Source organism: Parus major, chromosome 3, assembly GCF_001522545.3.
Source record: "Parus major isolate Abel chromosome 3, Parus_major1.1, whole genome shotgun sequence".
Lineage (NCBI taxonomy): Eukaryota > Metazoa > Chordata > Aves > Passeriformes > Paridae > Parus > Parus major.
The window spans coordinates 29,499,954-29,526,951 of NC_031770.1; the positions used below are offsets into that span (position 1 = coordinate 29,499,954).

At 40.5% G+C, this 26,998-nt stretch overlaps 2 protein-coding genes across 3 annotated transcripts in view; one reads left to right on the forward strand and one right to left on the reverse strand.

Moving 5' to 3' along the window:
• The first annotated feature begins 4,355 nt into the window (after nucleotides 1–4,355).
• Nucleotides 4,356–6,655, forward strand: SAYSD1 (SAYSVFN motif domain containing 1). The gene is made up of 2 exons (XM_015622527.3): nucleotides 4,356–4,555; nucleotides 4,635–6,655. The coding sequence occupies exons 1-2, from the start codon at nucleotides 4,376–4,378 to the stop codon at nucleotides 4,926–4,928; spliced, it is 474 nt and encodes a 157-aa protein (XP_015478013.1). The 5' UTR covers nucleotides 4,356–4,375; the 3' UTR covers nucleotides 4,929–6,655.
• A 76-nt stretch (nucleotides 6,656–6,731) lies between these two features.
• Nucleotides 6,732–26,998, reverse strand: part of GLP1R (glucagon like peptide 1 receptor) — a 108,784-nt gene continuing 88,517 nt past the window's right edge. Inside the window, exons 8-14 of one of the 2 annotated variants that reach the window (XM_015622525.3) lie at nucleotides 22,711–22,771; nucleotides 18,183–18,252; nucleotides 17,373–17,461; nucleotides 14,699–14,837; nucleotides 13,826–13,867; nucleotides 13,651–13,708; nucleotides 6,732–9,748 (exon numbers count right to left, since the gene is read on the reverse strand). In XM_015622525.3, coding sequence (XP_015478011.1) covers nucleotides 9,639–9,748; nucleotides 13,651–13,708; nucleotides 13,826–13,867; nucleotides 14,699–14,837; nucleotides 17,373–17,461; nucleotides 18,183–18,252; nucleotides 22,711–22,771 — 569 coding nt within the window. In that variant the 3' untranslated portion in view covers nucleotides 6,732–9,638. The remainder of the gene's footprint in view (nucleotides 9,749–13,650; nucleotides 13,709–13,825; nucleotides 13,868–14,698; nucleotides 14,838–17,372; nucleotides 17,462–18,182; nucleotides 18,253–22,710; nucleotides 22,772–26,998) is intronic. The other variant, XM_015622524.3, reaches the window with a different exon arrangement.

Consider the following 26,998-nt stretch of genomic DNA (forward strand, 5'->3'; position numbering starts at 1 on the left):
CAAATTTTTATCCAGTGCCACATTTATCACATGTGCCATCCACTAATTTTCACAGGTGAGTCCCAGCACAACCTTTGTGTGTTACTGAAGGGAGCTTGGAGCTTGAAACTTCTGTTACAAATGACAATCAGTTATTTTTAATATTCTGTTTATATTATATACTGTATATATTATATTCTGTTTATATAATATATATTATATATCAGTTAGGAAATAAGCACTTGGTATATCATATATTCAAATATCAATTTGCAAAAACATTTTCCCAGTCATGCTGAAAGGCTCATTCTCTTGGTGGACTGTCCAGTTTATTCCTGTTGTTAAAAGCATTAGGGAAGGCCTTATCCTTAAAATTTGTCATCTAGCAAACAAATCCTGGCGGCAAACATCATAAATATTCCAAAATCCAGTGTAGGTGTTGGGAAGAAAAGGAGATAATGAAGAGGAGAAATTGCCAAAAAGAGTAAACTGATAATATTTCCATACAATCTAACAGCTTGCCAGAAATAATAGTTTGGACTTTTGTTCTGTAGATTATGTGGAGAGATACATGAGCTCATTTCTTCCATTTAAAGCTCCAGAGGAAGAGGAATGCCATGATATCTCCCTCCTTCTTCTTGTAAGTCTGCTGAATAATCAGTGGTAATTCAAAAATAGCTCCAATCCCTTTACACCTGGTATACCTATTGCAGGGGCGCACTTGAAGTCTCACCTCTACTTGAAGAATTTATAGGGAAATTATATTTATCAGCAAGAGTCTGAGGTTCCAACCAGCTGTCTGGAATGCATTCTGATGACTGCAATAATAAAGCAGCTCTTCTGCATCACGATTTGTCCTATACATGGCAGAGGCTTTGAAGGCATGAGAAAAGGTTGCTGCAACACCTTTCTGGGCATTTGGCTTCTCTGAAAATGAAACCTGTCAGTGTTCTTCTGCCTCCTGTTTTTTTGTAGATGTGGATGTGTAAAACTGGCAGCCAATGTGAGCATTAAAGTCTACGGTGCTCTCTCAGTAAAAGGCTTCTGAAGACTGAGTGTCTTCACTCAGTGTAAGGGGGAGTGTGTAAGGGGTAATGCAGGCCACTTTTGTCTTCTCACTCTTCTTTCACCTTCTAACATCCAGAATTTTCTGTATTTTAAATGGCAATGGATTAAAGGAAATAGATGTGGAACCAGAACTCAGATCTACTATTAGTTTTAAGATCTTGTCTAACATTCTTTTCACTTCATTTTTCCTGTCAGGGGAAATGCTATTACAGCATCTAGGTACATTTAAGTGCTGTTGTGTTGAAGCGCTCTACAAACCTAGCATAAAAAATATTCACGCCAAGTCCAAAGAGATGTATTTCCAACTTCACAAAAGTACTTTGATAATAAAGTTGCAATTCTTCTTTCTTTTTTTTTTCAAAAAAAGGTTTGAGAAGAGGAGACTGATTAAACCCATCATTATGCTATAAATTTGTATTGTGATATTGGTTTTTGCAGATGAATATTATATATTAAATACTTTTTAGCTATGTATGTATTTTTTTCTTCTTGCTAACAAGTCTAAAGTCTAAAAGAATTTCCTAGGTACAAGGCAAGGAAATCCCAGAGGGCAAGGACACTGGGGCCCAAGCTGTTATCAGGAGAACAATAGAGCCCAAACTGTTATCAGTGGAAAGATATGAAGACCAGCTACCCTCAGAGGAAGGATGAGGGGCCCAGACTCTTATCGGCCAGTGACCATCTGCAGAAGAAAGGAAACCAAACTCCAAAATAATGCTGACCAGCTAGAATAATGCTGACCAGCAAAATAAATGCTGACAAGCAGAAAATAAAAATTGTACAAAAGCATGATCTAAGAAGGCGGAACCAGGGTGGGGACGCTTTGAATATGCATTAAACCTTCATAGCAGGGGGGGATAAAAGGAGTGTTCCTGGGATACCAGGTGTGTTCCTGGCAACCCACCAGGGCACCCGGCCATTTTAACCCTTTGCTTTATTTCTTTTGTCTCCTAATTGTCTTTGCTTAGGATTACTCAGCTGGGTTGGTATTTTGTCTCAAATAGTTCTAATACCGTCTGTCATGAAAAAATTCTTAATCTAATTAGTTTTCACTTCCTTTCTTAAGGGGCATGAAAGAGTGAACACATTTGAAAATCAATTAGGAAAAACTCTGCAGTCACCACCCCAAAAGTATAAAATCAACTGCACTTTGGGCATGGCTTTGACAGCTTTTTTGTTCTGTCAATTCTTTTACCTCCTTCAGTTCACTTGCTGATAGAGTGTCATAGACAAAGTTCCTAATAGCTTGGAACCTTAGCTCCTTAAGCTGATGATATTTGGCTGAGAAAAGAATGCAATGATTCTTCTCTATCATAAATGTTAAAATACAACAAAAAGTTGACTGCTAGGATAGAGAAGGTTTCGAAATGGCTAGAATGGAAATTTATACAGAATAAAGGTTTTCTTCTTGGCAGAGAGAAATACGCATGTGAACTCCTTTGTATTATGATTTAGTATGAAACAAATTTTAAAAAGTTAAATTTTTAAAGTGGTCTTAATGCTGCCTCCTAGAAGCTGATGGGCAGTTCCAGAACTTCCTTTATAAAGAATGAGCTTTAGAGAACTATCAATACCCAAGAGAACATTTTTGATTCATCATTGGCTGTGGCACAAGGTGAGAAATACTTGACTCATAGTCTCACACTTACAAACTCACTATATTCAATTTGTTTTTCTCATATAGAGGAAGGCATGAAGTGATTCAAGTCCTACAGAAGTGTTTTTCAGCCTCTCCATGTCCCCTCTGCCCTCCTAGCTACAGGCTAAGGATCCAAAGATTAAGCTTGGTGAACTGCCAAGGACTTCTGTAGGCACTGGAGTAGGGAACAAATTGTTCATATGGTTTATTAAACAAACAAACAAACAAAATTAAATGTCTATACAATTAAGCTTTTGTTTAAAACAGGATATATTTAAGTAATTCAAGACTTTATGGATACAAATTTGTTTATTTATTCACAGTGTAAATCTCATTTAGAGATGAAGTTACATTTTTGACTGTTATTTCAAAATCAAATTTCCACAAATAAGGAGAAAAATTTTATTCATTGTGGCACAAAGTTGGAAGGTTAAAATAAAGTAATTTTGTAGCCAAGCATAAAATAGTAGTTCAATAGTTCAATAAAAACTTGAAAAATTATTTAGCTGTGAATAAACACTATTATTTTCCACGTTAAGATAACTTAAGAACACCCAAATTGATTTTTATTAGACTTCTCATATTCACTTCTGAGCTGACACATGCATGAGATTCAGCCCCAAAGGTCACTTCTGAGAAGGCTATGAGTAACTGGAAAGAAGCACTGCAGGATGTAATGATGGCTCATTGCTGATTATTACTGCTGGAGAGTGATAGATACTTTATTCCTGAGGCTAAGAGACAGATTCTGTAAATAAATTTTTATATCTTGGCAGTGTCAATAGCTGAAACATGATATGATGGAGCTGCTTTTGCCAATAGTATTCTTACTTGATTTAAAGAGAGTGTGGGATGGATGCTGGCAAGACCTGTGGACCTGTGTTGGAGGGAGCCCACCGCAGACTTTTCTCAAGGGCCAGCAGAGGATGGCACAGGGTGAGCCCTGGCTCCTGGCACTGGATGTAAATGGCCAAACCCAGTGTGGTGTTCTCCTCCTCCTGCTCACTGCCCTGCCCTAGCCGCTCAGCACTCTGCTAAAACCTCTGCTTGAATGCCCAACGCAAATGGCGCTGGTCAGCCTGGCTGTGAACACCTCATTCCCCCTGCCCATGCTTTACTCTCTCCGTCTCCTCTTCTTTTTGGTGCCAACACTAGTTATAACACTAGAGGTTGTATAAGCCCAGAGAAGAGGTGGCTCGTGGGAGGTTGTGACCAGGTATGGAGCAGCCTCTTCTCCCAGGCAGCCAGGACAGGACAAGAGGACACAGCCTCAGGCTGCGCCACAGAAGGTTTAGGTTGGACGGTAGGAGGAATTTCTTCACAAAAAATTGGATTAGACACTGGAATTGCCTGCCCAGAGAAATGGTGGAGTCACCATCTCTAGGGGTGCTCAAGAAATGACTGGACACGGACATTTAATGTCATGATTTATTTGATTTGGTGTTGGGTCAGTGTGGACTACAATTCAGACGCCTATTCCAACACAGTAATTGTGTGAAAACAAAACACGACAGGCCTCCGGTGAATTACAGCTTTTCTCCAGAGCGAATCGCCGGCTCTGCAGTCCATGCCGGCCAGCGAGGAGGGGCTAACCAGCTGCCTGCGGCTGCCCACGCTGAGACAGCGCCCTCCCTCCCATTCCCTTTCACAGCTCCCCGTGCCCCAGCCCCACCTCCTCCCTGCGCCTTCATGCGCAGGCGCGGCTCGGCCATGGCGGCGGCTGTGGAAGGGCGTCTCGCTCAGTTCCGCGCTTCCCGCAGCGGCGCTGTCGCCATTCCGCGCCCCGCCGACCCACCGGGAAAGGCCGCGCCTCCGGAGGCCGTCGAGGAACCGCAGGCAGCCGCAGGGTGCCCGGGCAGCGGCGTTCAGGTGATCCCCGAGGCGGGTGGAGCGGGGGCTGCGGCAGCCGGCCGGTGCCTGACGCCGTGTCTCCCCACCACCTTTGCAGGTCCGTCCCGGTGCGACGGCGGCAGCTCCGGTGTGGGCGCGCCCGCTGTTGCTGAAGGTGTTGCTGTGGACCGCATTGCTGGCGCTGTTCGCGGAGCTGGAACTCGGGCTGCCCTACTTCGTCCTCTCCCTGCTCTACTGGATGTACGCCGGCACCCGCGGCCCCACCGAACGGCGGCCCGGAGAGCTCAGCGCCTACTCCGTCTTCAACCCCGGCTGCGCCGCCATCGCCGGGACGCTGACGGCCGAGCAGCTGGAGCGGGAGCTGCACTACCGCCCCGCCGCGGGCAGGTAGCACCCGGCCCGGCGAGGACTGCGCTGTGCTGGGTCGGCCTCGCAGCCGCCGCCCCGGGGAAGGGCCGGGCCTTGGGGGAATGAAATGGGGTTTGTTCCTATGCAAAAATCCGCCTGAGCCATACTGCTGGACCCGGGTCTTCCGGCGCCGGACCGTCCCGAATAAAGCCGTAGCAAAGCCTGCGCTCTGGTCTCGTTTCCTGGGGCCGGGCAGCTGTTTCGGCCGCTATGGAGCGGCCCCGAAAGGCACGGCCTTGTCACAGCTGCGTCTGCCAGCGTGTCAGCTGGAGGGCTTCAGGTCCCAGGAGCTTTGCCATGAGTAACAGAAAGGCTGGCGTTTGACGACGCCTGCAGTAGAAGGGCCCACTGCTGCTCTCCCCTGCACCGGATGGAAACCACATTCTGAAGAAACGACATGAAACAATAACCATACACATAAAATAGGCTGCTGGTTTGGTTTGCAGTGGTGTCTTTCATCTAACACAAACATCAGATAATAATTCCCTTTTTGCTTCATATTCCAGGTTTCATAATTGTAAGTCAAAAAATACTTTTTCCTGGCCAGGTGTATTTGTATGATCCACTGCTGTTTTATATGTATTGCATTGAGGCAGACCTGCTTAGCAAAGTGGTACTCACCACTGCTCAAAGCATGTAAAAAACACATGGATATGACATTTGAGAACATGTTTCAGTGTTGTACATGGTGGTGATGCTAAGTTGGACTTGATTATCTTAAAGGTCTTTTCCAACCGTAACAATTTAATGATTCATTAAGTCATCATTTTGAAGAGCAGCTGCTAGAACTTGTGTCTCTGAGAACAGAGTTGAGAGGAAAAGTCACAAATTGGTCTTTCAAATCCTATTCCATTATGTCTTTTCTGATTTAACAGTTAAACTCATTGTTAAGGCAACACAAGTTCTATCATTGATTGTAGAAACAAAAGTGAAGCTTTGAATTTAATGGGACTAGTAAGAGAGTAATAGATTAAAGCATATGTAATGTGGTAACACAGCTAAGCATCTTTCAGTAGCTCTCCACAGCACTCTCACAGTTTCTGTCTTGGGCTGTTGTATAAATTCCAAGTCCTGCTACTTAAAGGCAGAAAATTTTGTCATTTGCAGATATTCTGTCATCCTCCAGTAAACCCCCCCCCAGAGTTTTCATTATTCTTACTGATTCCTTTTGACATGCTGAATTTTGGATTTGATTAACGTAGGCTCAGCAGGGTCAAAGGCCTCATGGTAGTGGACACACAGTTGCACATATAAAGCGTTGTTTCCGTGGAAGAACCACAGATTGTGAATCTTTCCTTTCTTAAAAAAGTATTCTAATTGCAGGGTAAGAAATAGCTGGATAATACTCAAAACACTTGTAAATAATGGAATTTTGTGAATTGAAACTTTATTCACAACAATAAACATCAGCATAGTGTTTATGGGGAGTTGATAATCTGATATCTTGTCACAGTTCAGTTCTGTGGGTATTTTTTAAAACAAGGAAATACATGCAAATAAATATTAAATATAAGGTAAGATCCACAAAATTATAAAAATTCTTAGCAGCAATGCTGGAAATAAAGTTTTCACTTGCTATAAACTCTAGTTGCATTATGTCCAGGTGGATTTGTAGACTCTTGCATTTAATGCTTTATGAAACAAGTATGAAACAACCACAATAAGTGAGCATGAAGTCAAAAGGCACAAAAAATAAAAATTGACACAGTTCATCTGTTCCAGTGCTTTGTGTTGGTTTACTTATTTCATGCTACTCAAATAAATGTACATTACACATTGTAAAATAGAGATGGCATGAATAACAAGGGCTTGCAAAAAGGTTTTACTGAAGTAAAGTATGATGGAGAAATTGGCATTGAGGCCTTGCTAAATCTCTAAATACACAAATACTGTGATTCTGCTTGGTGGTAATTACTTCCACTGAGTTGTTTTGAGAGGGCATTTAAAAAGGTCTGAACAAGTGAGAGCTTAATTGGGGGGAGGGGGGGGCGGAATTTCTCTGCAGCCTTCTGCTTGGCTAAGACCTCACTTTATTACCTTACTTTTCTCTTGCATTCTAACAAAGCAGAATAATCACCAGGATAAGTTAACTGGAGTTACTCCTGTGGGACCAAAACCCTCAGTTCACAAATGAGCAGGAGGGACAAGAACTTATTAATTCAAAAGCACGTCAAGCTGTTGAATCTTATGACAGTAACTAAGTACAAGTTTGTTACCTCACATGGAAATGCTCTCTACTCCCATGTCTGTCCTCTTTCATTTGTTACACACATTTGTTTGTCCAGCACAGCAGTGAGTTAGAACAATTCTGTAACTTCTGTTGTAAAAGCAAAACTATCATCTTGGCAACAGCTGTGCAAGCAGCAGAAACGTTTTTTCCCAGGTTTGCACAAACTAAGCAGGACCAGCATCCACTCTTGAATATTAATTGAGTGAAATTATTCCCATGAGTGTGCATTAAGCCACAACAGTAAATTACATCTGTCACCATGCTGCCCTTTCACCTGCCAGTAACAATCTTTAGTACTTAGTACTTTAGTACTTTTTTCCTATTCTTAGCACTTCAGATAAACACCAAGCATACTCTGTATGTACATGAAGGTGTTGCTGTGGACCGCATTACATACTCTGTATGTACACGAAGATAATTAACTTGTAGGATAGCAGTTAACACCTGCATTTATTAGACAAGTATTGTATTGATGGCCACACAACACAGAAGCTAGTTATTAAATGCAGAGAAGAACCTAAAGTGCTTCATTCCAAAGTCAGCTTTGCAATTGATGTCAGGGAGGGAAGGCGTGGAAGCAGCCTGCAGAGAAGCTAGCGTGCTGCACATAAGCCAGCCTGAGAACTGGGGTGGATTTCTGCAAACACACCTTTCTCCTTGGAGTTCAATTACAAGTATTAGAGCAGAAGAAGGTAACACATCCTCTTTAATTCAATTCTAACCATATGATTGCAAAACTAATCCATACTGTTGGCAATTAGAATTCTAATACAATAAATACAATAAATAATCCCATGCAAAGCAATCTAGCTTCAGGCAGGAAAGATGCTGAGTTACATCCCAGAATATCCAGTTCACTTTCTTGGCAATAGGGGCTGTGAATGCAAGTGCAAAAAGACTTTAAAATAGGGACGGTTATTTCTGCTGAACAGTTTTAACTGCTTTGCCACGTAAGTTACTTATTTATTACAAGAAATCTGTGAGCAGGGAGATTCTCAGAGCTAGTCTTTGGCAGTTTGCCTCTTTGTTGCAAAGGGAACCCAAGTAAGAGCAGAATAAAGATGTGCAAAGGTTGTTATTAAGTGATGCAACATATCACACCTGCTTCTAAAGGTACTTTGGCTTGTCCTCAGCAACTCTTGTCAACATCAGGCAGGGAACACACTACACAGTGCAGATGTAGTCACTGCATGAGCCCTTGTGATTTTAAGCAGATGGAAAAAGCTCATGGATTTCAGGAATTTTTGTTTGGAGTTGTTGGTTTTGCTTGGGTTTTTTTGGAACACTGCTGATGGGAAGCTGGGAGGCTCTGGAGAATGGCAGCCGGCCCCGGGCAGGGGGTCGGGAGCTGTCCTTAGTCCTGAACCCGTGCCCTGCACAAGGGCCACCTCCCCATCCGCGAGCGTGGGTACCTTGTGTCACAGGAGAAAAGGACCAAGGCCGGGGGGGAAACAAAACTGCCAAAACCAAATCTTTGCAAAAAGGAAAGGTCTGCTGAAACCAGCAGCGGCTGTAAGCTGACTGCTTTCTGTGTTTGCACCCACAAGAAGCAGAGTAAAGCTCAGACAGGAGAAATTCTCTTGAAAAACAAGCCATCAGCCCATCCCTGTGAATGCCTGTGTGCCCACAAGGTGACAATGACAATGGAAGGGCTGTTCATGCAGGGGACATTTCCATCCATGTCAACAGAGATAATGTGCACCTATTCCTTGCAGAGGAGGTTACTAACAGATACTGAATTTTTGTTTTATTTGGTTTTTTGTATTTTTTTAAGTGAAGCTTAAAGGTAGCATTTAGAAGTGCTCACTAACATTACCTGCTGTATATTGATACACCTTCAGGGTGCTGTTTTTCACCTACCCAGAAAATAGATCAGTGTATTTTCAATTTTAACTTTGGGAAACCCCTGCTACAAAACTGATTCTTCCCTGAAATGTAAGTTGTGTCCCACTAAATAATTTTTTTCTAGAAATGGTGATGGCACCTTACCCTATCCCCAGCAAAGTCTTAATTTATTTTTCGGCAATAATCATATTCTATATCCCTGTAATTTAATCAGTCGATCATTCAGCTCACCCACTCAACAGTAAGAAGCCATTGACCCTGTGGTTTCAGACTGGATCAATGCTACGCTTACGTTTTGGACCCCCGGAGGCCGTGTGTGCAAATAGGAAGAAACTCTTTTAACTTACTTTAGATGTGACCAATTTTTCCTCTGATCTGTTGATTACATTAGCAGATTGCTTTCCCTAGGAACTCTGGCCAACAGCCTGCAGGTGATGAGCAGCACATGCTTAAGTTTCTTTCTGGAGATAGCAAACTTAAGCCACAAGCTTAAGGTATTTAAGGGTTTTCAGGTATATTAAACAGTTCATTGTTCTTAGTCTGATTCATCTGCAGAAATTTCAGCTGAATGTGGCCTGACAAGTGGCAGCATAGACACTGCTGCCTACTGTGCCCCCACTACTGATGCTGTTGGCTGGACACTTCAGAGGTTTCATACTGCTGTTTCTCTGGACATAAAAGTGTTCCAATCTCCAGCGCTCCCAGCTTTTCCGAAACTCCATCTGAACCTACCAGAAGCAAAGATGGAAACAAAAGGAATGAATGTAGTACTAATCAGCTCTTTAAATTACTCCATCAGAAAAAAGCAAGGATACCACACTACTGAAAAAAGTTGGAAGTGCTTTAAACCTGCAATATTATCACTTCCAATTATCCAATTATCTCATTAATCCATTGTAGGCCATTCTGCATTTACAATAATGATGACATTCATTTTTACTTGTAGAAAAAAAGCTCTTTTATGCACCAGAAAATCTTACCTTCATTATTTTGCTCTAAGTTGTATTCACCTGCAATACTGATTTGCACTCTATGCCCTACCAGTACTAACAATTAAGCTGACTTTGCTTATCAGCCATGAAGCAGATGAGAAGACTAGCTTTCTGCTCAATATTGCACCACAGGTATTCTTAAGAGTTCTGACTTCTGGTTTGATTTAAACATTATTTTTGTTCTCTGAATATTTATGTGGGTTCTTTATATTTCATACAAAACCGCATGTTTATTCAGAACTGAAAAAAACAATTAAGCAAGTTAGAGACTATGCTTGTCTCACCTTAAACAGCAATTACAGTATCTCATTCCAGATACGAGCTTTCCTTAAAGCTACAAAGTATGCCCATCTAGTCACAGGTTCTGAGTTAAGACTCTGTAATCTCTACACTGGTTTGGAACTTTATCCAGGATTTCGTAACTGCTAAACAAGAACAGAATTAGATCTTCCTGCTCCATAAGCAAAGTTCTTGCCACTTGATTGAATTAAGAACCTCCATTAGCTTTTAACACATAAGGCAGAGGACATAAAATTCCACACTTGTTACTCTACATAAAGGCAGGAGTGCAACCACAGTAATAAGTTCATTATGGTGTGTACTTCATCCTGGAAATAAGTTCACTGTAGATGGGTCACTTAAGGGAGCCTTCTCTGGAGAGATGCTTTTTCTTTTATTTTAAGTTCTCATACTGGCTACCAAAAGACTAAGTAGGTTGATGGCACAGTTTCAGCACATGTTTGTCATCATGTCCAGGCTGTTGAAACCTTCATATTCTGAGGGAAACTTCCTAGGGAACCAGCTGCTGTATGTCTGCTTTCTTTGCTTGTTCACTGTGAAATACTGAATTTGAGAGGCTGTCCTAAAAAAGGTGCAAAACCTTACAAAACTAATTGTCTTCCCCTGGTGCTTGTCAGTGCTTGTCAGCTCTGGGCTACAGCCCTTGTACTGAATATCCTGGTGGAACCAGCTGCATCTCTGTGTTTCTAACAATCCGTCAGAATCCAGAGTCTGACCTCCACTGTCACAACCAAATCAGAAGATGCTGAAACAGATGCTTGTATTTTACCATGGTAGGGGGGTTGGTTGTATCAAAAGGTGCACAAAGACACTAGAGAAAGATAGTGCATCTGGGATAGCTTGGCATAGAAGAACAAGGGAGAATGGTCAGATAACGGCAGAAATCCAGGAACCGTAGTGTCTGCAGGAAAAGAATTTACCGTATCACCACTCCAGTATTTGGCACCTTTTGTGGGCATGGAAAACAATAAGGCAGCACTGGGAAAAAGATGTTGTAGGCATTTACTGGCAAATCATGAATGAAAGTATGACTGTAGTGACTGAGAGTAAGTCAGTGAGTGATAGAAATAGGTACTTTAGGTCAGCCAAGGGGAGAAAATAAGTCTTTACTCCAGCTGGACATGACAGGTTTGAGCTATGATACAAATAGCTTGCAAAACTGAGATAAAGTGAATGGAAGACCTGAACAAAAGACTGTAGGAATGCATCTATCTTAGGAATGGATATGACTGGCATAATATCAGTTTTTCTCTCCAGGAGTTAGGAAGAGGGTAGGGAAGCAGCTCTGCTGCCTGTGTTGAATTGACCTTTCACCCAGATGGCTTTGAATGTATAAGCAAGGGAATTGGTTAAGATTTATTTTGCAGAGGCAGTTCCTGAGCACAGAAGTAGATCTACAGATCCTTCAGCAAAGTAATTATCCTAGTAGCTTCCCTGTGTTGATAAGATTCCTCAGAAATTAGCTATACAGGAAAAAGGATACCAAGAACAAAACTTCCATGATGTGCTGATTTTGGATGATGGAGTTAATTTTCTTCATAGCAGCTAGTATGGTGCTGCGTTTTTTACTATTTGTGCTGGAATTGTGTTGGTAATACAGAGATGCTTTTGTTATTGCTGAACAGGGCTGGCACAGTGCCAAGGCCTTTTCAGCTTCTCATACCACCCTGACAGCAGGCAGGTTGGAGGTGTGCAAGAAGTTGGGAGACACCTGCCTGCCAGTGGGAAGTAGTGAATTAATTCCCTATTTTGCTTTGCTTTACCTATTTAATTGTCTTTATCTCAACCCAAGAGTTTTCTCACTTTTATTCTTTCAATTCTCTCCCCCAGCCCACCAAAGTGGAGTGACCGAATGGCTGTGCAATGTGTAGTTGCTGTCTGAGGTTAAACCATGACATGTGAGAAAGGGGAAGGAAAAATTTTTATGCAGAGTATTTTAAAAGAGAAAAAAAAGAAAAAAATGGGAGAACTTGAAAAAGATGGTCATGGAGGTTAAAGAAGAGAGAAGATCTCTCACAGAGAGCTGTTGATTGAGCTTTATGCAGCTGATGGGGAAGGAAGTTTACAGTGTGGCAATGAATCTGGAATCTAATTATGAAAAGTGCTAAATTTTGGCAAAAAAAAATCTTAGCAAGTGATAGTGAAAGGAAGGTAAGTCTAAAGTGAGATGGAATTAAGGTGATGGAAGAGTTTAATTAATGGTCTGTATAGAGAATGAAAAGAAATTAAAAGCAAAAGGGAGGACTGGGTAGTATTTCAAGAACTCAGGAGTCCTGGCATCAGGACAGATTCTTTGAAGTAGAAGAGACTGAATAATACTTCCATTGTGACAAGAATGCAAAAAGAAAAATCAAGGCTACAGACAATGAAATCTGAACCATCTTCAGCTAAGTGGTAGAAAAAGGCAGCATCTCTGTGGTTTAAAATATTTCTTATAGAAAGCAGCACTAACAGAAGACAAACTGGTCATATTAAGCCTAGCTCATTTTGCAAAGAACATTGGTGGTAACAGGGAATCTCATGAGATCCTATTGTTGGCTTCAGAGCAAGTTTGGAGAAAATCCAGAATCTTTCAGGCAAAATAAGACTGAAATATGAACAAATTTTATTATTTTTTTTTTCAGAAGTAGATATTAAAAAAAATAATTAAAAATTAATATAATTTCTATCCTAACTTCTACTATTGATCTGGGCACAAGGACTTGCAAAGAACTTTCATTCTGTATGGTTAAGGAAAAAGAAAAAGGAGTCAATGAGTCACAGACAAAAATAAAATGTAGACCACATTGCAAACAAGGATAGTCTTTGGACACACACAGCGTGTCAGAAGACAGTTTCTCATTTAGTTTAGGAAAAGAATTCTTGTATAGTTTAGAACAGACTTCACTTAAATTCTTTGCAAAGATTTTTTTTATGGAACCCAAACAGGTTTGGGATTCAGCTGAAGTCACAGAAGATGGTGCTTGCAATCAATTAACTCAAAGCCAAAGGTACATTTCTTCTGGGTGTGTGAGTTTTACCACTCTGTGAAGTTCAGTTTTAATGAGAGAGTGATTATGCTTTTAAGCAGCTGGGCCACAGGGAAACCAGATGAAACCAAACTGTACAGCAATAGCCATGAAGACTCTCCAACTTCACCAGCAAGCTGAGCTGAGTTCATAGAATAAAATGGGCTTCACTCCCACATTCACAAAAAAAGGCAAATAAGAAGCACTGTAAGACAGATTGAGAACAGCAGCTGTAATTCTTAAAGAATCTACCAGTGCAAACTACACAATTGTAAGCGAGACTATTTGTGAGATTCCACATCTACAAATAGTGACTGTAAATTATACTACCTGAATTCCTTCCAACCACATTTGTCTGATGAGTTATCCCACAGACCTGCGCAGAGGTCTGTAAAAAAAAAAAAAGTCCTGAACAAGGACAATTTAGCAGTTCAAGACCATTTTCAATTTCCTTTTCCTATAGTGTATGCTGATAAGGCAAATTGGAACAAATAGTTTCTCTTACCTCATTATTAATGAAACAGTAAAGAATCGCAACCATCAGCCCCTGAAATCAAAAACCAGAACAGTGAGCAGAACAGTTTCCTCACTTTGCCAAACTCAGTTGCAAAGGGCTAGAGGATCCACACTGACATGTCTGGTAAGAGTGAGAGGTGGAAAATCCTTGCTGCCTGTCAATTCTGATGGCAGAGCAGAGGTTTGACCAAACTATGTCTCAAAGCATGTGATCTTAGGAAAAAGGAGTTGTTGTTTTCCTCAATCTGTTATTTTTGTCTAGTGATTTCTTTCCCCTTCTTCCTTACAAAGAAAAGGTTTTAAGTCCTAAACACTTTGTAAGTGAGTAATTCACAGTGGTCTTAAATACAGCTCTGTGACTGATAAACAGGGAACGATTGAGCGTGCAGAGAAACAATAATGATTTCCTTACAAGGAGACTCATTTGAAATGCCTTTACCTAAGGCAACAGTTAAACAAAAATTACAGTAAGTCTACACCCTCCTCACACACAGTTACAGCTAGAGACAGCTACCTCTCCCAGCCCAGATTTTCCCAGGAGTCTAAGAAACACTGGAGAAAGTACAAAATGTGCTTTCAGCAATGCCACTGTACAGGAAATCACAATTTTGTTATTGCTCTGAGGTGAACCATGGGAAATAAATATTTATATGTGGACAGGAATATCAGCTTATTGTAGTAAAGTTGGCTGTTAAATATTAGTCCGTACACTTTTTCCATTTCACTGTCATGATCCTGTAACATCCAGAGCTAAACTAAGAAATATAAGGAACAAGGAGCATGCAATGAATGAAAGAGAAAGCAGGACCCCAAATAGCATTTAAAAAATATCTTATGCCCATAGGCACACTGTGAGTTCTACCTGGAATGAAGCAAAGGAGAGCTCAGTAAAAAGCTTCACAAAGCGCAGCATCCCTCTGGCATGCTCATCAGTAATAAAGGCAAAGATGACCTCATGAGTCCCCAGCAGTGGGATCAGAGTCAGCGTAGACTTGGCCAACCTAAGATCACAAGAAATTTTAAAAACACAATGCACTGAATAGACCATTTTTGATCCAAATGATCACTGGGAGTCACCATTTCTGCATTCTGTTTCTGACACAGGTTCAACTTTGGTAAGTTGCTGCACCACTTTGTGACACAGGGTCTTCCTCCAGAGGCTGCAGGTTAAAGACTTCCTCAAAATAACCTGAGTAAGTTCCTACAAGTTTTAACCTCCCCTACCACTTCACTTGGAGACCATTTATTGGTGAGAGCAAAGCTCTGTATCTGGCTACTGGCTGTATTTCATCTGGAAAATCTTCCAAACTCAGTAAGAAGCCATGTGCTTTCTGGTACCTGTGATGTCATTCCTCTGTGTTCTTTTCTCCACCTGTAATTGGGAAAGAGAACCAAAACCTACCTTCTTGATATCCTGAAAGACATAATCTATCAATAACTGTAATCTTTTAAAAATATCTTGGCAAAGGGAGGAGCACTTGGTATTCCTTTCCACCTCTGTGCTGTGTTAAATCTTCTAAAAATTGTAACTAGCTAACTGCAGAACATTTTGTCAAAGCAATCAAACTTTCTTGAAATGAGGATGGCAAATTCAAAGACACAGCCAGCAAAGGACGAAAGACAAACCAATCTGAAATAAATTATTATTCACCTGTGAGAGAGCTGAAGATACACTACTACAGGAAAAAAATCACAAGAACAATCCTTAATTCCCTTTTGATAGACATACATACCAGCCACCCAACAGGTTAGTGAAAGATGACTGGGGATCATATGAGAGCTTCCTGGGCCACAGAACTTACCAACATCTCACAGCAATCTGTCTTGAGAAAAGTCACAAGTCACTTTGATGCAAAATCATGCAATTAGAAGGGCTGTCACACCTTTGTAGATCTTGTGTGCCTGAGAGTGATCAGCTGCTATTCTGAGTCATGTAACCATTCAGGTTGGAAGGAACCTCTGGAAGTCTCTAACCCAGGTCCAGCTCACAGCAAGTTACTCGAGGCTGTCTCCAGCCACGTTTTGAGTATCTCCAAAGTCATCCAAAGCTCCTCTGGGCCTCTCTTCCAGCATCAGACTACCATGACTGTGAACTAATTTTCACCTTACATGCAGGGGGAATTTCTCTTGCTATAAGTTGTGACTTCTGCCCTTGTCCTTTCACTGTGATGCTTTGAAAATACTGTGTTTTCTGTACATGTGGGCTTGGAATCAAAGCCTCCAGCTCAGACAAGTCCTCATCTTTGCTTTGAACTTTCAAAAAGCATTAGTATTTCCAAAATTTCATGTGAGGTAAAGAAGGTAGGTAACATACATGGCAACTCTACAGTGATAAGAATGCACTAAAATACATGCTGTGTCTAGTTTAGAAGGCTGCAGCATCGAAATACCCAATGGCAAAGTAGTTAAATCCAGTGCCAGCAGCAGTACCACAGCATGTAGCTTCACACTTCAAGAGCTAACTTGTTATTCTTACATTGTTTTTCAGATTGTGATACAAAAGTGAAGATGCAGAAATGAAGGATGCAACAATGAATCTTAGCACGGTGATTAAAAACCAGGAATAATATAAACATGGATAGACTGAAGCCTGCAAACCAAAAATTGCACATTTCTGTAACAGCCCTGACACCTCTCTGGAAATACCTCGTGCATTCAAGACTGAAAGTTTGTCCCAATAACAACTATTAAGAAGAACAAGGAGCAAAATTCAAAATGATCCTATCTTGTCTTCCTTGAAGTAAAAGCTTTTATTTCTATCAACTTGAATTATTTTGTTCAAATTAAAATGAGATAGGAAACTTCAGCTGGGAGGAACCTACAACAATCACCTGTTCAAAACTTAAAGCACATTCTTAATGGCACCATGCAAATGCCTCTTAAACACTGAGAGTCTTGGGGCACTGATCACCTCTCTAGGAAGGCCTGTTACAGGGTTTTCCCATCCTCCCAGTAAAGAAATGCTTCCTAACATCCAATCCAAACCTCCCCTAGTGCAGCTTTGAACTATTCTCACATATCCTACCCCTGGATACCAGGGAGAAGAGCTCAGCACCTCCCTCTCCACTTCTGCTCCTCACGGGACTGTAGAAGGCAATGAGGTCATCTCTCAGAGCCCTTTGCTCTAAATTAAACTAGTCAGAAGCCCTCACAGGATGTTCCTTTCAGCCTTTACACCAGCTTTGCTGCCTTTCTTTGGGTGATTTCAAGGACTCTAACATTCAGTACTTACATATGCTGCAAGTATTTTTAAAAAATCTGCTTAATTAATATTCATCCAGTTTAATGGAAGACTGTAAAGTGAGAGACATCAAGCCTTCTCTTTATAACACAAGTGAAATGCCTGCCCTGGCTGCACTACACTTTTCTGGGGACTGACTGTCTATGCAGTTACATCAATGTGTGACACCATACTTGTGCATTACTATGGGACTTGTGCTCTTTAACCACCTTTGTCAACCCACTCCTTTCATATATGTCATTGTCTACGTTTATTCTGATGAGCATGAAAAGTGTCAGACCACCTTAAAATATACCTGCATTTTATGTCAGTTTTGCACATCAAATTAGCCTGCAGTTTGGAGATGATGATGCATATAACTCTGATGAAGATGAGGAAATTCACCTGGAGAAATGAAAGAAGAATTTATATCACTAACAATAAACACATGTGCATAAGTAATCAAAAACACTGATACATGTATGCATGTGTAGGTCTGTGTGCATCCTGATATGCAGCAGCTGCAGAATTTACCATGGAACCCAACTCCTTGCTAAGGAATTGTGGACTATATGTGAAGGAAATGTGGACTAAATTCAAGCCAGACTTGAAAACACAGGCACTTCATTACACAAAACAGGGGACCCTACATACTCTTTGGGGAGTGAGACACAGCGAAGGTGTGGGTTGGCCCATTTGCCTTGTATGGAAGTCTGAGCCTGACACAGTATTGTGTCTACAGAACATTTCTACACAATGCTACACATGTTGCAGTTTTTTTGTAGCCTAGTACCTGAAAGAGTATCTGTGGTCTCCTTGAACTACCTTCCATACCTCCTGCTTGGAGGGGAATTAACACAACTGTTGCAGAATGCTGTTCAGTTACCACCTTCTGCCACTACAACATGAGAGTTTGTGGCCAAGTTAAAGAAACAAAATGCTAGTCTGGAATTTCAGTGACAGAAACTAACTTGTCTTCATAAAATCACATTTCTGAATGAAAATATAAATAGCCTCAAGGGTTATTAGCCTTCAGACATGCGTAATAGCCATGTGTGCATATTTGTACCATATTGTGCTGTTGTCAGGAAAATCTGCTATCTCACAGCATATGTCTCAGACTCACCCCGATGGCAATAAGAATGGGCAGTCTGATGATCAGCCAGTAGTTCATATTATAGTTTCTGGTCCAGCAACTAATAAGACGACAAAAAGGAGATGAAGGAAAAGTTTCAGTTCATTACTAACATTTCTTGCTTTTTCTGTTCCAGGAATGCAGATGGAAAACAGTATTAAGGGCTAGATACTAGGAAAGCACATCATGCTGACATGGAAACTGATGCAGCTGCTTCTTAGAAATCCTGAATGCTTTGTACTATTGCAGCTATCATAATCCAACTGGATACTACTCACTGGCCTTTCTTGCCCACTAATGGCTAGCTCTACTCCACAATTTGCTGTGAATTATCATCCATTAATTATGAAGATTTACTCCATTAAAACCAAGGTCAAATTTGTCATTTGGCTGAAAGGAGAAGGGGAGGAATCTGTTTGAGTCTGATCTTTCTGTTGTCATTCCTAGTCTCTTCATCCTGCACTATTTTTTATTTTTCTTTTGTCTCCAATGTCAGATCATCTCATTTAACTGCTTATTAGTTCTTTAGGCCATCACTTACCATCATTATTCTCATATCAATATTGAGATCAGTCATCTATTTTATCTCTCCTTCTTTTGAAAAAGGAGTTACTAATTTCAACCAGGGGAAAGCAATTGCAGCTGCAAACTCCAGCTCCATCAGTTCATATGCTCAAGGTTTCAGGCCTGCTGGAAGTTTTAAAAATTATAAATAAATAAAATCAAGAATGGGAGCAACACTTCCTAACTTTTGCTGACCTGAGTCCTCTGCCAAGTAAGTAGCATGCTGCAGCAATATAATACTTCATTTACCACCAGTCTCATTTTACCTTTTAAAATTCCTGTCTCTTTGAGAAATACAGGAGAAAAGTTACAAGAAAAGTCATGGCAGCCACAGTTTGGGATCACTGGGCTGAAGTGAACCTTAAACTGAGGGTTTGTACATCTAGTTCCTTTCCTCTGGCCACAACCATCCATCACCACTATCTGATGGGCTGTATCTGTGTAGGATGGGCCAGGTGTTAGGGAAGTGCTCATGTGCCACTTCCCTTGTTGCTGCAGTGACAGCATTCTTAATATTTCTGTGAAATGACATTTTTAGCCTCTTGCTCAGCATTACTCAAAAGCAACAGTCACCAGTAAAGCCAGCAGCTCCCTGAGCTACACAGGCTAGAAAACAAACTAGGAAACAGCACTACATAAACCATAGGTTCCTTCCCAAAAAAAAGGTATTTCTTCATCTCCAAATCTGTTCTGCCAAAACATACATATACACAATTTTCCCTAAGACTTCTTAACAGACCTATGAAAATCAGCTTGGGTGACACTGGTGGAGCTGAAACCCACTCCAGCCTTTTAGTGGGACAGTCTAAAGGGAAAGAGCAAACCATGCAGCACCTGGGAGGGATCCATGCTACAAGCACACACCCACATGTGTCACACTATATTAGTAATGGCGAAGCAGTACAACATGACTCTCTTAGCTGCACTGTCCAAGAGAGCAAAGTTTGTTATTCTTAATCTCCTTTTATACATGTTTGAGAAGGTCTGAGAGGTAAAACTCTGGTCATTAAAGGTACACATCACCATAAGTGGAACAACACCCCTTGACTAAACAACACCGGCAGATTGTTGTCCTTTACCAAGGACTGTTTGAATTCCTTCTCATGCTTTCTCAGGCCAGAGTGAGAAGCCTGTGTGATTTAGTTTCACACAGGCTCTCTTCCCTGCTTGCTTTTTGCATTTAATATCTACACACATGCTCATTTACAAGAGAGGAAAGTGTAGCAGCTTGGCTGTGGAAATTCCACATTTCCTTGCATTGACTGCAAGTCTGAGAAGGGCTTGGGATATAGTTTTTCCTTCAATTTCACGTGTACAAAAAGCATATTATTGCCACCAGCAGCTCTACAGCCTCAAATTGCATTTTAGGTATCGAACAAAAAAGGTGTGCAGACTGTGTGCAGTGTACCTGAGCCAGAATCTGAGTTACAGAACTTCTTAACTGGCACATGTGACTGGGAACCAGCTTTGTGGAGAGTTTGAATAATTTTATTTGAACACCTCAAGACTGATGGGGTAATAGGCATAGATGGAAGTGGAGTTCTACTTTTCTCATTAGATACAGTAGGAGAAGATGCAATTTAAAATTTATAATAACAGAGGCTGAGAAACAATTCTTTACATTAACTCTGCTACATTTCTGTGTTAATTTGCTTCCTGTGACACACATCAATTTTAGCTACCTTTAAATTTATACAAATATGTGCAATAACAAAAAAAATTGCAGGTCAATTAATGTGTCATGGCTATTAAACTATCCAGAAAATAAAACTGGTAGATCTCTGCATGATTTCTTGCCCATCTGTGCTTTCTGTGATTACGACACTGATATATCTATTGTGCTTTGGATCTATCCCTACAGTTTGCTCGGAACCTCTCAGAAGATGCTTGGCAACGAATAGCCTCAGAGCCATGAATGGAGAATTTGTCCAGCATAAAAAAAATGCTAGTGGGATGTTTCTGTCTTTGCTTATCAATCCAGTATTCTCCTTCTAAAAGAGAAAACAGTGAATTTTTACCTTGAATTGCTACAGGTGGATGGAGAAAAAGGATTGAAGGCTGACTATTTTGTTCCCATACTTAACTGCAGACAGAAGCAAAAATGTGTAAGCATTAGCTTTTTAGTCACAGTCTAATAACTAACAGCTTGCCTTTAATTGTATTTGTAATCTAGACAAAATATTTTTGAATAGCTCATTTTTTAAAACACTAATTGCATTCTGAAAGAGTTTATACTTGCATATGTAAGGAAAGAAGAAGCTGGTGTGCAACCAACCAAGTCTGGCAGGCTTCAGTCCATTACTCAAATGGCTACAATTCACAGGACTGCCTCAGATTCCTAGCCCTGACCACATTTATTTCCAGTTATTCTTCATAGCCAGGGAAGTAGTTAAATCACAAATGAAATTTACAGCCCACTGCATGGTGACAGAGCTATGGCAAACAGCATGAGAGATATCCCTGGCTGCTCCAGCAAATGCCTGCCCAAGGCACAGAAATCTTGCCTTTCAGACCAGCTGCTGCATGTGGTTATTTATTGATGTATTTTACAAATATTTAAACAAGATTTAGAAAATTCAATAATGTGCAAAATTGCCCCTTAAGGCCTGCTGAAGGTAGTGAATGACAGTTTTCCTTAATAGAAAATATAAATCAGCTCTGAGCACCACATAATGTAGGAGGCACAGCATGAGCACTTTGAATACATTTTCTACATAAATGGGAAGACATGACCATGGAATGTTGCCTATTCAGAGGCTGCATGGTCTCTACACCTATTCTGATAATTTCAACAAAACCTGCACTACATCAATACAGACAATCTTGCTACAGAATATCATCAAGTCAACCTTGAAAAGGAAAGTCAAAAAATCCTAGCATTACTTAAGCTAGAAAAGGAAGCTTTGACTGAACTTGTTCAGTACTAGGAACACACATACACACACACACAAAAAAGCAAAAACAAAAAAGCAAGCTGGTGCTTAATACTCAGAAACACCAGAAAACTATTTGGAGGTGGCTCTGACTAAACTGAATTTTTATATTGCAGCATCTCTCCAGCAATTATTGTGTTTGGGGGGACAAAAAAAAAAAGAAAAAAAAAGAAAAGGATCCTTTACAAAAGTATTGGTTGGGTAGTTTGGAAACCAAGTAAGAGGAAAACCCATTAAATAATAAAATTAAAATAAAAATTAAAGAGCATAGATTTATTTCTTTTCAAAAAGAAAGCTACCTAAATATTTCTAGTCAGCCACTATCTCTATAAAGAAGAAGCCATTTTCTTCCCTTAAAAAAAAACCAAAACACAACTAAAACCAAAACCAACAAGCTACAGGGCTATTTGTAAAATAGCTATTTATGAAGCATATACAAATGTAATTTTTTTCAGAACAGCCACCATGGAAAAATGGACAAAAAGTATTTTGTGTTTTACAGCAGTCTTGCACTTCAGCACAAACTAACATAAGCAAACAGAGAATGTGCCTTTATTTTAGGAAAATCTAAATAATGAGAGCTTAAACAAGAAAAGGCAATCACTTCTCTGCTGCTAGGCATAGGCTAATCACTACAAATTGCAGGAAGAATCCTGTGGGAGGTTGCTGTCTTCTTCTGAAACAATTGTAAACACTACAGCCAAAAGCACAGTATCATGAGTGATCTTGTTTGAGTAGGATGACTGCTATTGTTGTTACTAGAAGTACAGAAATACAAAATACACCTTTCCTTGACCTGCAAAAGAACAGATTCATTCAGACATGCAGAAAATTCTGATCAGTAAAAAAATTATGCTCCTTTCTGAAATGTTATGCAAGACCTTCAGACAAAACAGAAGCAATTATGTGAGGTTTCAGCACATGGCCAAAGCAAACCACATTAAACAGAAAGCAAACAGGGACCTGCTGGTGCACACATACAGCACAAATGAGATAGCTATAAAAATCAGAACTAAACCAACCCCTCATCTTCATAAAGGTACTTGACAGTTCCCCAGAGAATAACAAACAGCATTGGCACACCTGAAAAGAGAGGAGACAAGGCTGACATTGACATTGAGACTGAGAAAAGCAGAGAGAAGAACAACTTCCTCTGCCCCCACCATAAAGATGAGCAACATAATTAACTGGTGTCAGGGTTGCAGCTCCTATCCAACACAGATTTCCATGAACAGTGGACTCCCACCTAGTTCTCAACAGGCATGAAAAATGAACAACACCAGTGCCCCATAACAGGCATTCACCACTTCTTCTGTGGATATTTTCACAGAGAGGCCAAGGGAGTTAAATTTTTGGGAGCTCTACTAGCCTCTGTATTCATGGTAGAGAGGGGTGCAGTGTGTTCTGACCAAAACCTTTGTGTCTAAATTTCTGCTTGTGGGTCACCTACACTGTACTGAAGCAGGTCCAAGTTCAGACTGTCTATTGGTGTTGAGGCTGGAGCACGCCCTACATGCCTTCCATGGCAGAGTGAGTGTAGGCACACTCAGCAAGTGTCCTCCCTCACAGAGAAGTCCCAGTTCAGGCTGTAGAACTGGCGTGGACTTGAGTAGCTGCAGAAAACACAGAAGATGAAACTGGCAGTGAAGAGAGGCTTGGTCCTACCCTCACCTGACAGCACATATGCTATAGCTGGTCAGTTCATTTGGTGTGTAAAGGGCAGTGAGACAAGCCAAGTAAGTTGCCACACACTACCCGCTTTACAGTAAAGGCCCTCTAATTAACTTCTTTCATTTATGAAGAGCCTAGGTTATTAAAAACAATTAAAGTGCATCTACCAACCAGTACTCAGTACAGAGAATGATAAAAATGCACACAAGGAAGGAAACCAGATTGTGAGTCAAAATGCAAGGTGAGGAATTTCTGCTGAAGGATAGATCAAGACCGTCTAATTCCTCCTTGGACAGTGTCTGATGCTTCATGTGCATTGTACAGAAAGGGCAACATTTAGCTTAGTTTGTTACTTCATTCTTAAGAACCAGTAAAATAAGGGACCATAAGAACATCAGGCTGCAGCAGTTAGTTCTGTGCAGGGCAAATCCACAGTTAATGGCAGCAGAAGCCTGGCAAATGGGTGATCTCCCACAGTCTGAATACCTCAAGCAGTATCTTTATTGGATACTATCAGTCAAAAAGCTTCACTGTTGTTGCACTATAGAATTTCTCTGCTATCAGAACAGCTAAATACTACAGACACTGAGTAACAATAATATTCTCCTTAATCAGTTAATTAAAAAAAAATAAAAGGAGATAAGAAAGAGCAGCAAGGAAAAAATACCAATAATTAGAATAATAGAAAAGATAATGAATTGAATAGAGATTATTTGGGGCAAATAGCTACCATGGTCCACGGATTCACTTACTGAGAATACATAGTATTTTGGGAGCAAAGTTACCAAAACCTCTATGCTGCCTTGATAGTTGTTTAAGTAGATTAAGAGCAGCCTCACTGTACATTGCTTCCAAACCAAATGAGACTTTGATTCACAGAAACAAATTACAGTTTGAATTATTCCTTTCTTGACTTTGCTGAGCATTAAGACATCTTAGTATAAAACTTACAGGATAAGACACAAACACTGAGAGCACAAAGGCTGTATCTCACTGGATATATCATTTGATAGATCAAGTGATAACAATAATGATTTGTGGATATCTCAGCCTTCTGGATTCAAGAGAAATCTCTCCATGTTTAATAAAATCACACGACATTTGAATTGAGAACCTATTATTAATACTGCTATTATTTCAATATCCTCTGCTTCTCTGTTGCCACTGTCCGCCCAGCTGCAGCCAGGGAAACAGGGGAGATCTTATATAGCATCGACCAGAGGGATAAAAATGAGCCTCTTCCCCTTGCTGAGATGGAAGTTCAGCTTTATTCTTGTTCTTGGGACCCATGGAGAAAGAGAGCAGGAGGAAAAGAGGAAGAATATTGATAACATGTGTCTTTTTGAAGGTAGGGGAAAGAGGGTGGATTACATTCACACAGCCAATAAGGAGAACTGGGGAGAAAGAGATAAGGGGGAAGAAGCTTACATTCTATACTTTGGGGTTACAGCTTGGGTTATACCATTTTTCTAAATGCATTACAACACAATACTATATTTAAAAAGAGCATAGGGATAATAGAATTGTATCAGCTATGCAAGTATTATACAAATTAATAGGCAGCAAGTATATAGCGACTTGTTCAACATTCTCTGCCCACTCCCACTTGTGATACATGCAGCTGGTGTCTCGGTATTGCAGCACCATCAGTCACACTGTTTTCCATGCTGGCAATGCACATTTTAGTCTGAGACAAATGACTGGGTATCTGAATTATAGGTTGTAATAATAATATATATTATGGATGATGAGAAAGTAATGGAACTGCCAAATCAACATCTTAATACCCCACTGCATAAGTAAGCAGTACAACATACTTAGTTTTACTCTAGCTCACATATTCTACACCTGATCAGGTGTTTGCATAGTAAGGGGAAAAAAAAAAAAAGTTGGAAAACCAGTCATTTTTCAGAATGACAGAAGGATGGGGTAGATAAAAGAACAAAATGTTGAGAAAATCTTCACAGGGTGACATTTTCAGAATGCTCCGCTATCCCTAACAAGAGAAGCAAGAATTCCTGCAGCTGCTAATGGAAGTTACCATGTCCTGATAGGAGCATGCAAAAATCAGTCTTTTCATTTAATAGGTCTGAGATATTTTGGTAACAGAACAGAAAAGCCTGGGTTTGTTCCGGAACCCACAGTGTCCCCACTACCAAGAGAGATGTCACCAGATGGTGATATTCTATGCCATCATCTTTCCCTTACCTCCACATGCAAGCAGATTTCCATTCTTACAAACACACTACTGTAGCTTTGATACTACTACAGACACTATGATTTGTAGCTTTGTAATGTACCTCACTTTACGTGGAGGCAATTTCAGGAAAGACTGAATGAAGAGCAAGAGAAGCTCCCCTCATCCTCATGTGTGATTAGAGATTCTTTCTGAAGAAGATTTCTCTCTGAAGGACCAGAGCACTGCCATCCCACTGAAACCCTTTAAGAAGGGTTTATGTGTGATAAGTTCAACCCCCAAGGAAATCAAGCACATAAACCAGAAGGACACTACTGCTGTCAGACCAAGTTCATTCTTCTTTCTCTCAGAAAGCATCCAAGATGGTCTGAATTGGTCAACTGATTGATGAAGGAATGCAAGAATGATGCCCTGACAAAGTGAAAGAAATGATAAATAAATAAGAATAGATATAAAAAGAGTAAAAGTACTGTAAAAGATGAAACATTTTTGTTCTTCCTAAAAAAAAGGAAAATTATGGAAGTTTCATTTAGCGAGCAAAGAGGATTAAGAGGAACTCCTGACATGCATTTTTTACTAAGATCAGTCTGGACACAAAATCTATTTTTACATCCTTGTCTGAAGCAGAGCTTTCATTTGAGAATAGAAAAGAAGTGGTCAGTGCAATGAATGCATCCTGTTGCTACAGTGAATTCATACAGGACTTCTGAAGGAAGGTTTCTTACTGGCTCTGCTCCAGTCAGATCCTCCTTGCAATCAGGATGTAGATTTTGATGCCCTAGCCAGGCTTCTTGCTTTAAATAGCTTCATTCCTCAAAGTATTCTTCCTCAGAGCAAGTTTGGATTGCCAAGGCTTGGAAGGAAGCAGATTATTTATTTTTTTATGGTGATTTTCCTGCTGCAAGTGCAACTGGGTGTAAAATTACCACAGAAGCTCAGAGAATATTTAGCTGTTTATTAACATTTTCTTCTTAGCCTTTAGTGCTGAAAATGGTCTCCTGGTCTGGACACTCAGGGTCACTGTGGGATCTTTCTGTTGTTTCCCCATTCTTCCCTCCTCTCTACTCCTATATGTGAATAGGTCCCTTTTCCACTAAAATCTGCTGATACTGCAGCTTTACAGTATAAACTGCTCTTCTCCAGAGACTACTCAGTACAGTACTGATAGCTGAAAGTCAATGTCAGGCTCAGCAGCTCCTGCCTTGGGTTCAGACATGATTGGTTGGCATCCTGGAATTGATTCAGACCAGTCTGGACATACTGAGAAACAAAAAAACCAAAGAAGTAATGACCTTGATCATTAAGTTAAGTAGTTAAGTTGGTTTTTTTTTTTTTTCACCCCTTTCTTATAAATGTTTTTTCTTCTCTCTACAAAGTGAGATCCATGGGCAAGGATTTCTCAAGGAATCACCAGGTACCAGCAATGTTTAATAACAGATTTT